General features: G+C 44.2%; 1 protein-coding gene across 15 annotated transcripts in view; it reads right to left on the bottom strand.

Moving 5' to 3' along the window:
• The window catches only part of WNK1 (WNK lysine deficient protein kinase 1), a 98,282-nt gene extending 83,983 nt beyond the window's left edge, over positions 1-14,299 (bottom strand). For 5 of the 15 annotated variants that reach the window (XM_064421227.1, XM_064421229.1, XM_064421231.1 and 2 more), the window contains exon 1: positions 12,684-14,298. In XM_064421227.1, the coding sequence (XP_064277297.1) occupies positions 12,684-13,457 (774 nt within the window). In that variant the 5' untranslated portion in view covers positions 13,458-14,298. Of the gene's footprint in view, positions 1-12,683 lie in introns of all 15 variants that reach the window. The other 10 variants (XM_064421224.1, XM_064421226.1, XM_064421225.1 and 7 more) reach the window with 3 other exon arrangements.
• Between the last annotated feature and the right edge of the window lie 1,361 nt (positions 14,300-15,660).

Raw genomic sequence — 15,660 nt, 5'->3', positions numbered from 1 at the left:
AAAGGAAAGGAGACTTAAAATCCAGAGCAATCCTTTAGCTACTTTAGAAACAGTGTCAGTAGAATGCAGGATGACTGGATGAAACATTTTCATCAGCCTAGGAAGATAATACTCTAGATAAAAATTATAACTTTGTCTGAAAAAAAGGATTTTGCATTTAAATGCTTCACCTTTATTCTTTCTTCTTTAATTGGGCCTGGGACTATTTCTAACATCTTCATGGGACAGCTTTATTTCCAGTTCCAATAATGCTCACAGCCCTCTAAACAAACAATTTGGTCACCAACTTGTGATCCCAGTGACTCCTGATAAACTCACAGCTGTTGGACTGAATATTTATACACGAAACAACTGATGTATTTCCATCTGGTCTTTATGACAAGAGGAAGACTATATAAAATGGCAAATCACTACTGCTTCCAAACAAAACTTGGGGAAGAGGAAAGGGAAACTGCTGAGCTGGACTGCCCTTGACCCATGACAAACAGACAACTCAGCTGTCACTTATGTTTTGCTCATTTGAGTAGCTGCAGAAAGTATATCTGAAATGAGACACCCTATTCAGCTGAAGCTCAATCTAGTCCATGGAATTTTTTTTCCCTTCCTGGAAAGAAATTTGGCTTGAGAAGGGGGAAGGGAGAAGGCAAGCGTATAAAGCAAATTCCCAAGAGAACAGTAAGCATATTTCCATGGATAAGATTGACTTACCAGCTGGAAAATCTAAGTTTGGATGAGGCAGTTCCAGGAGTCAAAGCTTAGATGCGGGTTTTAAACATGCTCATTCTTCTTTTACATAGGGTAGCTGAACACGGTTAACAAAATCTGCTTCATTCCAGAGTGCAAGAGGGAGCAGGAGGAGAAAATAAAATTCTTGTTTTGCCAGATGGCTTATACTGGTACCATAGGAGGATTCAGGAAGGCCAAGGTTAGAAAATAAAGCAAAAAATGACATTGGCAATGACTGATACACTGTTTTGTTGGAGGGGGGAGAAATGAGGATATTTCCTGAACAGGTAAAAAGCAAGAACAATTACCATTCCCACACAGGAACAAGAGAAACAAAAGATAGCAATTCCCTGAATATTATTGCCAGAGAAGAAAAGGACAGAAGTCAAAGGGAAAGTGGAAAATAGCTCTCTACATCATCAACCAACTCATTCTTTCCATTCTAAATTCCAATGCCAACTTCCTCAGATTTCATACCCCTCTTAAGTGACAAATTATACTTAAAACATAGCTACATTCATAGCCTGCTGCTTTTTAACTGCAGTCATCCACCGACTTAGTTAACGCTTATCAGTTGCGTCATTACCTGGTAGTTATCAGCTCTTTATTTAACATAGCTGCACTCCTTCAAATCTTACAGTTACCCAAACCATGTGGTTTGTTGCAAAAAGTTATCGAGACCAGAAGTTGAGCAATACACAGTTTTGGACATGCTACAACAGTACAATCACACATCACAAGCATACTTCAGAAATTTGGTATTATCTTATAAGCTGCCACATTAGAAGCCACAACTGTTTTCTGACAGAGGTCAAACCACTGCAGAACTGCAGTAAAGCAAAGCAAGCCTTCAGATGAACAACTCAGAACAAAAACCAGCAATCTGCAGTAATAGTAAATAACAGAGCCTTCCACAAAAGAATTTCGGGAATTACTTTGCTGATGTTGAAAGTACAGCCAACTGCTTTAGCACAGCTGATCCTGGCTTACTCCCTTTGGTTAGTCCAACCTAATCTCAAGCTACTTAAAGCTTTCTTCACAAAACTGAACCATTTCTTTCCTTCACTGTTTGCACTAGTGTTAGTTTTCCTGTATTCCAAGTCAGTTTATCACCCATTTCCAATTCATAACCCCATCACTCATATGGTTTAGAATGTAAGGATGCCTTCTCCCAGAGCCCAACAAATAACAGATTTTTACAGTACAGGTTTATCAAGCAGAAACCATTAATAGCTTGGGCACACTGGGAATTTACACAAAATCTCTATATTTGGAGCAGCAAGACTATGAAGTTTTTCCCATGCTTGTTCAACTCCACACTTGAGACCACATATCTCAGCAAACTGACCCAGAAGACCTTCCGGAGCAGTTAGTCATCTACCCACCAACTAGGCCACAGATGCTGGCTTGGGATAGATGTCTCTCCAGTTTAAAAAAAAAATTATTTCAAACACTTAAATTATGGTCACAAAGCTTTTCAAAGACGAAATGTGCACATTGACAATCTACTACAAAATACTGAAAAAACCCACAACAAACAGCAACAAAATGCTCAGCCTTACAGGCTGCTGGGCTTATGGAGCTCAAAACCTGAATGCACCCATAAAATGATTTTACCTGTTCATGAAAGCTACACAAATATTTCATCTGTAAAGAAAAGACAAACTGATGTATATCAACAGTAGGCAGCTTACTCAATAAGAGATTACTAATCTAAGACTATAAAGGGAAGCATTTTGGCAAAAAGCAGACAAGAAATCAACAAACTTCAGTACAAGTATTAAAATAATACTTTAGTGAACTAGCCATTCATAGCAACAGGAACTCACAGAATCAATTCACAGTTCTAAACTTGCCTGGTCCTAAAACTTGGAAATGTCAAGTACATCCTAAGAAACAAGGTTTTTTGCTGATCCTCACCTTTGTCTGGTAAATGCTATTTAACTCTCAAAGTTTGTTAGGAAAAAGAAAACACAATTAAGTCAAAAAAATAAAAACAGATTTCAGACTCTCCAACACAAATAAACCAAACTTCAGTTCTGCTAGGTTTTCTGTGATTGGCCCAACTTTCAGAAATAAGACTCCATACAGGATGGGAGGAAGAACACCCCTTTTTTTGAACAACAATCCCAAGACAAAAATCAAGGCCACTGGCTATTTTTCCTATCTGAAGTGTTATCATACACAGTCACATTCAGTTGCACTAAAATGCTGGATGGAAACCTGAGTAAGAAAGACAATTTGTGACCAATCTCCAGGTATAGAACACACCTGTAGCACATGGGGTGCTACAGCATTTAAGTCTTCAGTAACAACCTGGAGGCTCTTCACTTCTTTTTAACTTTTTTATTCCTGAGGGTAAATACTGAACCTCTCAGATATGTTCAGGCTTGTATAAAGAGATCAGCAGAAGAAATCATACCATCACCTTAACTGGCTCACAGTTGCCATCAAGAGGCAAAATTTCAAATTCAAACACCCTGTGTAATTCAACAGCACCTCTCCTGGCACAAACTAAAATTTATTTCTGCTTTTGGGGCTGCAGAAAGAAGCTCAAGCTGCACATAAAGGAAGTAGAGAAAGCCACAGGAAGGAAAAAAAAATAATTCTAAAACTGACTTCAAGTCTTAGTTTTGTATCAGACACTTCTGTTGTTCCTCCCTTTTCAGCATACTCTTCCTGGCAAACCAAACGACTGACTAAGCCACAAATCATGATAAATGCAAATAAAAAGCCTGCCCTCAAAAGCCATTCTACATACTGTCAATCTCTACTTATCTACATCTAGAGGGGGCAATATTTAAACAAAACAAAATAAAAAAAATCAATCACTTCTCAGACAGTATTTCTTACAGTAGGATATTTATCTGACTGGACTGCTTCAAGAACTGTTTACATCAAGTTTAGCCTCATAATGACATTTTTAATTTAAGCAGAACTCGTAGACCGAGTTCAAATTAGCTATAACAAAGCACATTAACTTAGCATCTTGCATTTTTACATAGATAACCTACATTTCCCAAATGAAAGCATACCATAAGCAGCTGAATAAAGATCAAGACAAATCAAAAATAGTTCTATGTTGGAAAATATTTGTTTGAATAGAAGGCTCATTTAGAAGAGGCAGATTTGAAAACAGACATGGTAACATTTTGCAACATTTAAGCAAAACCTGCTAACGGTTCAGAAATTGCCATTAACAGATGCATATTACATAAGCTCACATAGATTTACAGATCCTTAAGATAATCAGCCTGGATTGCTGAAGCTTTTCATAGTAATATTTGGGGGTTATTGTTTCCATGCCATCAGTGTATCCTAGGATAGAAGCAGTCAAAATACATTCAGACCAGGGTCACAAACTTGCCACCAACAATCAGCACAGGAGAAGCAAGTCACAGGTCCTCCTAAGAGAGGAAAATGTCCTAGGAAAGCTGGGTAACCCTATCACCTGGGTAATTTTAAACTATCACAAGACTGCATTAACTGGCCAAAACCAGCCAAAATGCACACGGCTGCTGGTATCAGCTTTGTACTATCTTTCACTTAGCTCAGCAAAGCTGTTTCAGATTTTCCCCAGTTACATGCAAAGAGATTGGTATTCCTCTTTTCACATTCTACCAAAGGGTGGCATTAAACTCACAATTGCGTAATTGGGTTTTTCCATCTTGACCTTTCTGCTTTGTGCCACCAGCCCCAAAGCTGCTATCAGAACCCACTATCTTCAATTTCTGATGCAATGAAACTAGAAACGGCTGAAACATGCAGATGAAAGGGACGATCCAGAACAGCTAAACTGAAACAATCTAACTCCCACCTAATAAAAGAGGTCTAACAAAGCTTATTTCTGCTGTCTTCCTAAAGCAGGAGGAGAGCAGCTCAACAGGGACCTACTGAAAGGTTCTATCAGTGACTGCTTGTCTAACAAAGGCAACAGGATCAGAACCGCTCTGGGCTATGGCCCCAAACACAACTGGAATCTCCAAAGCTTCCTCTTTGTTTTAATCTTACTGCTAACATCTGAGGAGTCCTGCTAACCACTTGCAAAATTAGAAGACTTGAAATGCACCACAGTGATGCTGTCCTGAGAACAGACTCGAGAGAACTGCTGCCCATATATTCCCAAGAGATGAACCAGGTGACTTCAGAACCATGTCCTGGGGCACACAGATCATGGGGGGGAAATGGCAGCACCTACATTTAAACACATTTATTCTGGTGTCACTGACACATCACTTTGAAAGCTCGTAGATATTTTAGTTACAAGGCCATCAAGTACACAACATCCTTTCTAAAGGATTTCTAGAGTCCAAGTACGTAGGCAGCATTCCCAAAGATTCTGCTCAGACCTAAAATGACAAATTCAAATGTTGCAGTTTGTGGGATTCAGAATGAGCTATCCTTGTAAAAAGTGCTTACTGGTTTAGATACATATTAATACTCACACAGCTTCTGCAAGGCTATGATACAACAACATTACACTACCAGTCCCATTTTTATCAGGCTGCCATTTCCTTTACCAAAAAATCACCTGAAAACATGTTAAATTATTCCTGAGCCAGCAAAGTAACACAGTGCTGCTAGCAATTCCCCAAGCAAATCTTGAAGCACTTCAGAATAATCTGGATATGTGCAATGTACCTGCCATCACCAGGTGAAGATGACAAGTGGGATGAAGATAAGAAGTATGCCTAAGAACTGAATCTGAATTTTGGTCACTGCATTCCACCCGTTACTTTATTCTGACTTTTTAGAAAAAAAGATTTGCCATCACCTGTGATGAACTTGCTGCATGGATCTCCTTTTGAGTTTAGAGGACTGCACAAAACATTATTAACACAAAGTTTATCCACTGCAGCATGGAGTTAAGGGGTATTCTGCAGGTTGTGCCCATAAGACAAGACATGAGCAAGCTCCCTAACATGACCTCAAGTGAGGCACAGATTCAATCCTCACCACCCCTCTACTTCCCCCAGCTCTCCCAAAGGGAACAAGGGGAACTAAAACCACACACTGAGAAGTGTTGGTACAACAGTTTGTAAATATATTGAGGAAACTGGAAACAGAGTAGAAAGAAGGAGAGACGTAGCATCTTGACCAAAAACATTCTAACACTGTTTAAGGTCCAATACACACCCCAAATGATTCTCAAAATTACCTACAAGACAGTCCTAGGGAATGTAAGCAGCTTCCACAAAAATACTTATGAAGCCATAAAAACTGAGTCTTGTTCATTTGGACAAGAATTGAAATAACAGATTTTAAAAGATATGCAGATGGTTCATATTAGATAAAAGCCTTTAACTACTCCAAGAAATCAACTCTCAGCATGACAAATCCTGCTATTTAGAATAGAAACTGTTCCAAGTGTACTGGAAGAGCGTTTTTCCAAGTGTGGTGTACACACATCATGATCTAGTTAAAACCACAGTATCATTATCTGAAGTTTCAAGAGTCAAAACCAGTAACTTCCTACCATCTGCTATTAAAAATTAACACCACCACCACCAAAACCCACAAGCACATGCTAAGTCAAGAGAAAGTCCTATGCCCAGCTGCAGGAGCACTGCAAATTTACACGATATTTATTATCTTTCTTTTAACTTAAATGTTACATCCATTATGTACACTGACAAACTAAACAGGAAAACACTCAACTTTTATTTCAACTCAACCACGATTTGAAAGAACCAATTAGCAGTCTGAAAAAATAATCTTTACAGGAAATGCATGACAGGAAGCATCAAGACTGCCACTGCTTAGCACCAGCTTTGTCACATGCAGCATGGAGAACCTGGGTGTCAGTCAGAGCTGTGATGTTTAACAAGCTGCTGCATGAAACAAAACCAAAGACAAAATAAGAAAAAGAACATGTGGCCCAGAGGCATGTTGCTAACCAAAAGGTATTGAAAATTGCACTGTACTGTGCACTGCATCCATGGAGACTACCACAGATCTATTACTGCTTGTTTTATTTATTACTCTGCTCGACAGCTCTCAAAGGACTCTATACAGGATATCTCCAGGGAGCTTTTATCAGGTGGGGCTTTTTTGCCTTACAAAGAATGATTATAGACCTGGTACTTTTCCTCAGCCCTCAAAGTTTTGTTATGAGGCTAAGTGTTTTAAACCACAACAGCCCAAAACAAATCTCATTTAAGAGATTTAATTCTGCACCTCTCAAACCCACACAAACTGACAAATAAGAACCTGTTTATTTCCACAAGAAATGCTGCAATTTCAGAATGTACTTATCCGATTATATTTATTGCCTCACAACCAGACAGTTACAAATTGACCCACAGCCATCTCCAAAAGGGATATCCCTTTGAGGTAAGATTATTTTCTTAAGCAGAGGTCTCCTAACAGCTGCAGCTCCAGAATGTACTTCAAAAGCTCCCTTCTCTCTTTCAGGGTCACCTTTGTCAAGTCTGAGGGAGCACTGTTTATACTTCTGCAGGTAATTAGTCTGGCTCCTTTCCCATGTCATTTATCAAGCTGTCAATTGTATCAATTACAGCACAAACACTCAAGAATACAGCTGGGTTTTCATCTTTAGCTAAAGGAGAAGATTTCACATCAGAGATTTGAAGACAGTAAGTACCAGTAATTTATTCTACCCTATGACACAGAAATCCAGCAAAAATTCAGATTTTACTGCACAAAATTTCAAGTTCCCTGCATATGCACACTTGTAAATCCAGCACCCTTATGGAAGTGCCATAAGTCCATTGAACACTTACAGCTTTTAAGATTTTACTTTCAGTATTTCACAATTTGTAGAGCAGAAAACAGAAGAGATAATAAGGACAGCATGATGTTGACAGATTGTCACATACCTTGATTAATCTACGTGTGTGACAGTGACACAGCTGGCCCAGAAGCAGTCACAAACAGGAGGCACACTGCTGCTGCAGCCACAAAACTGTGTTCACAAACTAGTAAAGCATTATAAACTCTAATGTGAGGTACAGGGTAGGCACAGGAGCCAGCATACTGCATTAGACTTGGATTTGATCTTCCAGAAAAAGTTTCAGAAAACGTATTTTTAAATAATGAGAATTAAATCACAGTCAGAGCTTTCAAAGAATGCATATTTGGTTAGGGATATTGACTATCTCTCCAGAACTAACAGAATGTAATAGTTTTCTAACAGTGCTTGACAGATGAATTCCAGGTCCACACTTCTCAGCTTCCTGTCACTGCAGAAAGGTCTAAATCTGGTTTTCCATTTTGCTTTAATGTAGCTACATGACTGTGCATCAGAGCCAGCATCTTTGCAGTCAAGACTCCTAGTGAGCAATATGCAACCAGCTTTTTTAAAAGAAGGAAAAAAAAAAAAGACTACAGGATGCCACAGTTATGTGATACAAGACCTTTTTTGGTTGTCAGACTCGAATGTGCAACTTCTGAAATATTCTCAGCTCTGCCAGTCCAGAAAGAATAGAGCATTTTAAGAATTATACATTGACCTCGACAAGCTGATATTTGTCAGGGTAAGTCTGCAGTGGAGTCTTTACTCCAGAGTACAGAAACTGCATTCCAATGCTGTCTGCTGACCTAAAAATCACCATTAAATACAGCTTTAAGACGACGAGATAAAAGATAGGCATTGTTAAATCTGAAGTGTCACTAAAAGAGAAGCTCTACATCACATCCAATCTACTTCCTCCACTGTGAGCTTTAAGTTAACATTGTTAGACTCAGAAAAACTCTGACAGATGGAAATATTATTTAGTACCTCAGTGTTTCCTGCTACAAAGTGTCACTTGCATTATCATTTTTACCAGAGTGCACTATAGAGTCTCATGGTTCACATCCAGTTCTGGCATTATGCTTGTTCCAGCTAGTTTTTCATTGCTATTTCCTATGTAAGAAAAATCCATTTGTAAGCTGTACACTTGGTTTGGAGTTAGACATCTGCTAGAGAACTGCACACATGTAACCTACACCAATTTATTACTCAGATGGTTTATAACTGAAGGTAACCAAACTCAGTCAGCTTTCCCTCAAAGCAGTAATGAGTACAACAAACTCTGCACAACTTTCACCTGTCCAACTCACTTCTTACCCCTGGAGATTGTGCTGCTTGGGAGAGCCCAGTTCCTCTCTAATCCTTCAGCAGAACAACCTGACACAGCACTGAAACCAGAGCAAGAATGGCAAAGCAACACATCAGCAAGAAGGTGCCATCATGAGCTGTGGGTGCTGAGTGCCCAGCCACCCTGTCTGTCAGGGAACACAAGGGACAGGAGCAACAGAGCTCCCAGCAGACACACAGTGCTGCTCTCCAGTGCACACCCTTTACCAGGAGCCATTTCCAACCAGTGCAAATACCTTCACATGAACAGTTCATTGATAATGCCTCCTTTAGGAGAGCACTGCCCAAATGAAAGGGAAGTCCTCAAATGCCTCACAAAAACACAGCTCAAAAAGCCCAAGTTACCTCCACATCATCAAGCACACCCCCATTTGAAAAGTTACTGATTTGAAAAACCCAGAGCAACAATTCTAGATAGAAGATTTTGCAGTCCAGCAAGTGACTGCATTAATCTGTACTGTTCTGTAAATCAGCAGTTAAGTTACAGCCTTGATTTAAAACCACTCACACAGGGACTCAGAGGGATGACACAAGCACTAAGATTTGGCTTTTGCAGCCAGCAATGTGACTTGCTACTTCTGCCATAAGAGTATTACTTTGCAAACTTAAAGCATCAGGGGAAGGCATCACATTTTAGCCACAACATTACCTGAACAGCACAGAGGAGTCAAAGTCACTGCTCAAACATAATTTACAAAGATCGCTTTTGTCAACGTCCACCTACTTAAAAACCCTTTAATTAGTAACCCTAACTACTATTTTAGTCAATTTATGAGATGTGCTAATGACAACAGTAGGAGGCACACTTGACTCAGAATAACTAGAGCTGAGATGAATACATACAAGGGGAATAAAAGTATTTGAAGGCCAACACCACACTAACAATTGCCTTGCAGCAACTGAAGCTGAGCACTGGCATGAAGCAGTAGCTGTTGAGCTCTTCACAGCTCCACTACATTCACAGCAGGGCAGGTATTTCACATTTAAACACCTGCACACAATATTTTAAAGTAGGTTCAGTAACAATTTGCTTCACGGGAACAGGTCACAAAGTGATCTAGCATAGTCCATCAGTCTGTGTTAAGTTTTTGTTAGATTCAACAAAATTGACTCACAGATCCAGAAAAAACAAAGAGCTAGGAGCTTAGCTTCCTGGTGATACTCAGAACCAGTGAATTTCAGCTCTTAGGTCACCCAGTGAATTCCAGCTCTTCCCCCTTCTACTTCCTCCACAGTTCAATTTATCAAGCAGAAGGGGCAATTCAATTACAAGGCAATTCAGGAGCCTTGAGGACATGAGCAATATCCTCCACAGTTTCACTAACTTGGAAACACAAGCTGCATTTCATAAACAGCATCTAAACTTCCTTTGAAAGGAAGCATAGTCATAGTCTCAGGTTTTCATCTTCACTGCTACAGAGCACATAAAAGAAAATTAGGCATAGCTGCATTATTCAGAATTAAAAAGTCATTCTGCCAGACACCAACAAAAAAAATCTTCAGTAGTGCTGTTTAGAAGACTCTGGGGAGGTGGGACACCTCAGATGCCATGAGAAAAAATGCCATTGCTGAGGAACATTATTTCAAGATAATTAAAAGTAACAATCAGTTAGTTATGGTTACTGTAACACAGCATGGAAAAAAATTATTCACATTTCCCTAATAAAATAATTATGCTTTGAAAGTTCACCAATTCTCAAACTATGGCATCCTGGAAAACCAATAACATCTAAGTTTCAGCCCACCTTTGTGAATGCAGATTTCATTTTGATACAAATCATGCATAACAAATATTAACCTATCAACAATTACATTTTCCTATATAAGAGAATATACCCACCATCCCAATAAATACCAGGTTCCTCCTTTTATTTCTAGTCACAAAAAAAAATAGTATTTAATCTTAAAATACTCTACTAGCTGTAGAGTTTATCTCCTTCAGCAAATACTTTTAACAGCTATAAAATGTACATTCCTGTTTTAAACTCGTCACTTCATACTGACTCCTGAGAGGAAAAACACAGCCTTTGGAATCTGGCTGAACTTAACCCAAAAGGCACTCCTGCAATGCAGTTCCCCTCTGAGCAATACATCAAGTATTTCCCCCTTGCAAATACTTTCATTCATGCTTTTTGCAACTTGTCCATTTCAATACTACCCATGAAATTCACCAAGCAATTGGAAGTCCAGCAACATGCCCTTCAAAAATGAGCTTTTTTTAATAAATGCCTTGAAACGTGGTGCTTCTTCAGACAGTTTTGTCCACATGGCACTGATGATGATGAAGACACTTCAAGAGGCAACATTAGTGAAAAGCAACTGATGCCAAGCTGATGCTTGTTTTAATCTTCACACTTACTGATCAGAAACTGTCTTCAGAGATTAAAGTCACAGAATTCAAAAATTAGAAATATTAAAATTTCAAATAAAAGTCATAATTTTGACAGGTTATTAATCTCCTCACAGTTCAAACTGCATAAGTAAAGCTTCAGCAGAGCCAACACTTGATCATTTTCCTTTTCAATTAAAATCAATGCTGAAACAGACCACCACAGCAAGTATGTAGCTAGCCTGGAGGAGCAGGTCACGCTGAAGGGTCACAAAGAAAACTGGAAGCTTTCTTCCACAGTTAGTAAGCACAGAATAATGGCAATAACATAATGAACCAAAATACTGGTAGAATGCTTGAGCAACCATCCAAAAGCAAATATGAATTCACATTAAGAAATCTTTTAATAAATTCCCTCAGCTTGACTGGAACAGATATACAAGTGCTTTTGAGAAAGTTCTGGTGCAGTTACTGCAATCAATCATTTGTGAGCCACTGACTGCTTAAAAACCCTACAAAGTTTTGGGACTTTCACCCAATGCTCTTTTGTCTGCCCTAAATTGGATGGGAACACAAACAATAATAAAGATGTACTACATGAGCTCTTCTATGAATTGCACCAAAACCCAACACTAAAAAACAAACACTAAAACCTTTTAAGTTAACTCTGAGGCTTTGGAAACAAACCAGCACACCAGGTATTTGTTCCTGGTACTCCAAGCTCTTCCCACTTCTTTCCAGGTTGTTGCACAGCAACCTGTGTCTGTTACACAAGCTGGGACTCGCAGGGAACCAAGGGTGCTCTTGCCATCCTTAGACTGGGCTCCTACAGAACTCTGGCTCTGCTCAGTCTAGAAACTCGATAAAAGAGCAGTGTCTTAGTCCAGTTTAATCCATCAGCCGTCCAGAAAGGCCAAACTTTGGAGTGCTTTCTAAACCTTTGGAAAGATAATTTCTTTCCCTTTCCCTGTTAACAAATATGAACCCTGGAAGTTGGAATGAAAAACACAGCTTTGCAAAACTAAATGGTGTGATACACTGCATGACTTGTGTATATTCTAGAGTTATCTATCCCACAAGAATCCACTGCCACTACCTATGAAATATCTGAAATTAATGTTTTCGCGTTTTCTCCTAAGAAAAACACCTAAACAAATTCTGAAACGTTAAGGGTAGCTCAAGTCGACATTCACTTACACATCTTCCCTCAGCCTCCCTGAAGCTGCACACAAGTGATTTTACAAAAACACAAGACACTGTACAAAACAGAACTGTAGCACGTTTTATGATGATAAAGCTAAAAGACTCTTCAGAGAGCACAGTGTTTAAAATAATTAAAAGGCAAACTGCCTCTATGGAAAGGATGCACCTTTTCTCCAAAGGACTGCCTCAGGTAAGGTTTGCAGTTCCTTTCGAACTAAGCAGACCTCGAGCTGATGGGTTTTACCCCCTTCAAGCACAGTGACTAGCACCTGGGAGAGTGACTGTCCTGCGATAATTCACATTTTTTTTATTTATTTATTTTACCTGTAGCTCGCACCAGGCAACTTCCACAGTGGTTTCCGTATCCAGTCCTTTATACACAGTTTTGAAAGAGCCTCTTCCAATCTCGATGTCAAACTTCAGGAAGCGGCCATCCGGGGAGATGCCCACTGCCTTGGTCTCAAGCTCTTCGATGTCTTCCTGCTGCGTCCTCCGCTCCTCAAATTCCCGGCTGGCAGCTGACAGGCTGCCAGAGGCACTGGTGGGGGGTAGCGCGGTTGCCTCATCCCCCTCCTCCTCCTCCTTGGGCAGCAGCGGGGCGGCATCCTTGGCGGCCGGGGGCTCCTCGGCAGCCCGTCCTTCCAGGGGGAGCGGGGCGGGCGGCGGCGGCCGCGAGTCGACCTCGGCGGCGGTGACAGGGGCGTAAGGGGTCCGGCCGGCAGCCGAGGGAGGGAACACCGAGGGAGCCGCGCTGCCTCCCGAGACAGGGGCCGAGGGCGCCGCGGGCTGCAAGCTGGGCAGCTCCAAGGCCGTGGCGTTGGAGTCGCAGATCACGCTCCGGCGGAAGAAGCGGTGCTCGGTGGCTGCCGCCCCTCGGCTGTCCTTGTCCATGGTGTGGCGGCGGCGCCGGTACTCCTCACTGCGGCCTCCGTTGCCCGGTCCGCCGCCCGCTCCGCCGGCGCCGGGGGCTCCGTGCTCGGCGGCTCCCAGCTTGTCTCCGACGGAGCTGTCCGAGCTGGAGCCGTTCTTGGGCGGCGGCGGCGGCGGCACCAGGAAGCGCGGGCTCGGGGGGCCGCTGCCGGCGGCGTCCCCCGACATGGTGCCCCGGGGGAGCGCGGCTGTGGCGAGGCGGCGGCGGCGGCGGGCGAGACGAGGGCCGGTCACTGAGCGGGGAGCGCGCCCGGCCGCGGCTGCCGTTGCAGCTGCAACAGAGGAGGGTCCCAAGGGCTCCTCTCGGCGGAGCGGGGAGGCTGGGCCGGCGGGGTGGATCCCCGGTCAGCGTAGGCATCCATCCTGCAGCGGGGAGCCGGGCAGCGGGGCCGACATGGAGCACCGGGGGCAGACACGGGGAGCGGGGTACGGCCAGAGAAAGGAAAGCCCGAGCACCGGGGAGGCCCCCGAGCGGGGAGACGCCGGCACCTCGCCGGCTGCGGTTACTCGCGGCGATGGAGAGCGAGCGGGGCCGGCCCGGCTGCGGGAAGGGGAGGGAGAGGGGCCGGGACGCGAGGAGGGAGCGGGGCGCAGGCCCGCACGCCAAGAAAGCCGCCGCGCTCAGTCACTCGCTTCCGAGCGGCAGAGGCCCGGGCAGGCCCAGGGCAGGGAAAGGGGTCCGGGGGGCTCAGCCCCGCCTCACCGGGGCGCCCATGGCGGCCGCGGCCTCTCCACCGCCCGGCAGGCGCAGCCACCGCCCGCGCGGCCGGGCCGCGCTCTCTCCAACAGCCGCGGCCGCCTCGCGCGGAGCCGGAAACCCTCCTCCTCCTCCTCCCTCTCCTTCTTCTTCTTCTTCTCCTGCTGCTACTGCTCCTGCTGCCCGCGGCCCGCAGCCGCCGCTGCCCGGGGCTGCCGCTCGCCGGGGCCGCCGCCGAGCCGAGTGCGGGTGGCGCCCGGCGGGCAGGACCGAGCGCGGCCGCCCGGCGACGCCTCGGCGCTAAATGGCGACGGCGGGAGCCCGAACCGACACACGGTCCGGGGGGGAGGAGGGGCCGCGCCGCCGGCCACGCCCCGCCCGAGCCCGGGCCGCGCATCGTCCCCTCCCCCCCAGCGCCGGGGGAGGTGGCCGCGCCCGCCGCGCGCGGGGCACCATGGGAGCTGTAGTTTCCAGCGGGCCGAGGCGCGCCGGGGGAGCCGCCCGTGGGTTCCCCCGGGATGGGAGGAAAGGAGGGAGCGAGGAACGGGAGGGGAGGGAACGACGAAGGAGGATCTCGGTGTGCGCCGAGGGCCGGGGCGCCGATGCGCTGTGGGGAAGCTCGTCCTGCGCGGCCGCCCCTTCCTCCGGCCGCCCGGCAGGTCAAAAGGCACCGGGTGTGCTTGCGCGGCTCGTTTCTTCAGGTCTTGTGCTACACCCACACGTTAAATATTTTGGATGTATATATTTATTTAGATACTGTCTACAGGTAGATAAATACGTCTCAGAGAATATCCCGAGCTGGAAGGGACCCACAGGGATCACCGAGTCCGAGCGCTGGCCCTGCCCGGGACAGCCCAGGGGTCACACCCCGTGCCTGAGGGCAGTGTCCGAACACTCCCCGAGTCCTGCCGGCTGTGCTGTGCCCACTGCCCCGGCAGCTGTTCAGTGCCCAAACACCTCTGGGGAAAAGCCTTTTTATAATATCCAGCCTGAACTCCACCAGCTTCAGGCCATGCCCTCGGGTTCTGTCACTGTCACCACACAGAGATCGGTGCCTGCCACTTCCCCTCGTGAGGCTGAAGACAGCAATGGGGTCATGTTTTCAAACAGCCTCTAAAATTCTATAAAATCATGGGCAACAACGACTCTGTGTAGCTGAGTAGTGTACAAACAAGTAGGAAGTTAGGTTTTTCCTCCATTTAGGCCATCTGAAGAGGCACTGAGTGGCCAAGCAACCTGAAATGCAATTAACTGCTCTGTAAGTGTCATTATTTAAAAAAAAAGAAAGAGAATTTGCAGTCTGCCCTTAACACAAGTGTTGTCTTGTGGCCACTTCATCATGCTTGTGGCTGCTGCAGCTGAACCCTGTACAAAACCCAGACTGTACAGCAGCCAGAGCCCACGTGAACCCTGACATGAATTGGGAACTTTCAGGTTAACAAGGCTTTGGCAAAGACGAGTCATCTAAATTATTTATATCACGTTCCTCTTTTGTATGAATAAACCAAAACCAAGCACTTTCCTTCTTACGGCAGCAGTCTTTTGAAGTCAACGGGAATGTACTGAAGAAGGAGTAAATGATTTTCTACCCTGACTTTCAGGCAGCTACAAAGCAAAAGTTACACTGAGGAAGAAAAAGAAAACTAAGAAAATTCCCTGAGTAAGTAATATGTT

The sequence above is a fragment of the Passer domesticus genome, chromosome 5, assembly GCF_036417665.1.
Source record: "Passer domesticus isolate bPasDom1 chromosome 5, bPasDom1.hap1, whole genome shotgun sequence".
In the NCBI taxonomy this organism is placed as follows: domain Eukaryota; kingdom Metazoa; phylum Chordata; class Aves; order Passeriformes; family Passeridae; genus Passer; species Passer domesticus.
This window is presented reverse-complemented; position numbering and strand designations above follow the sequence as displayed.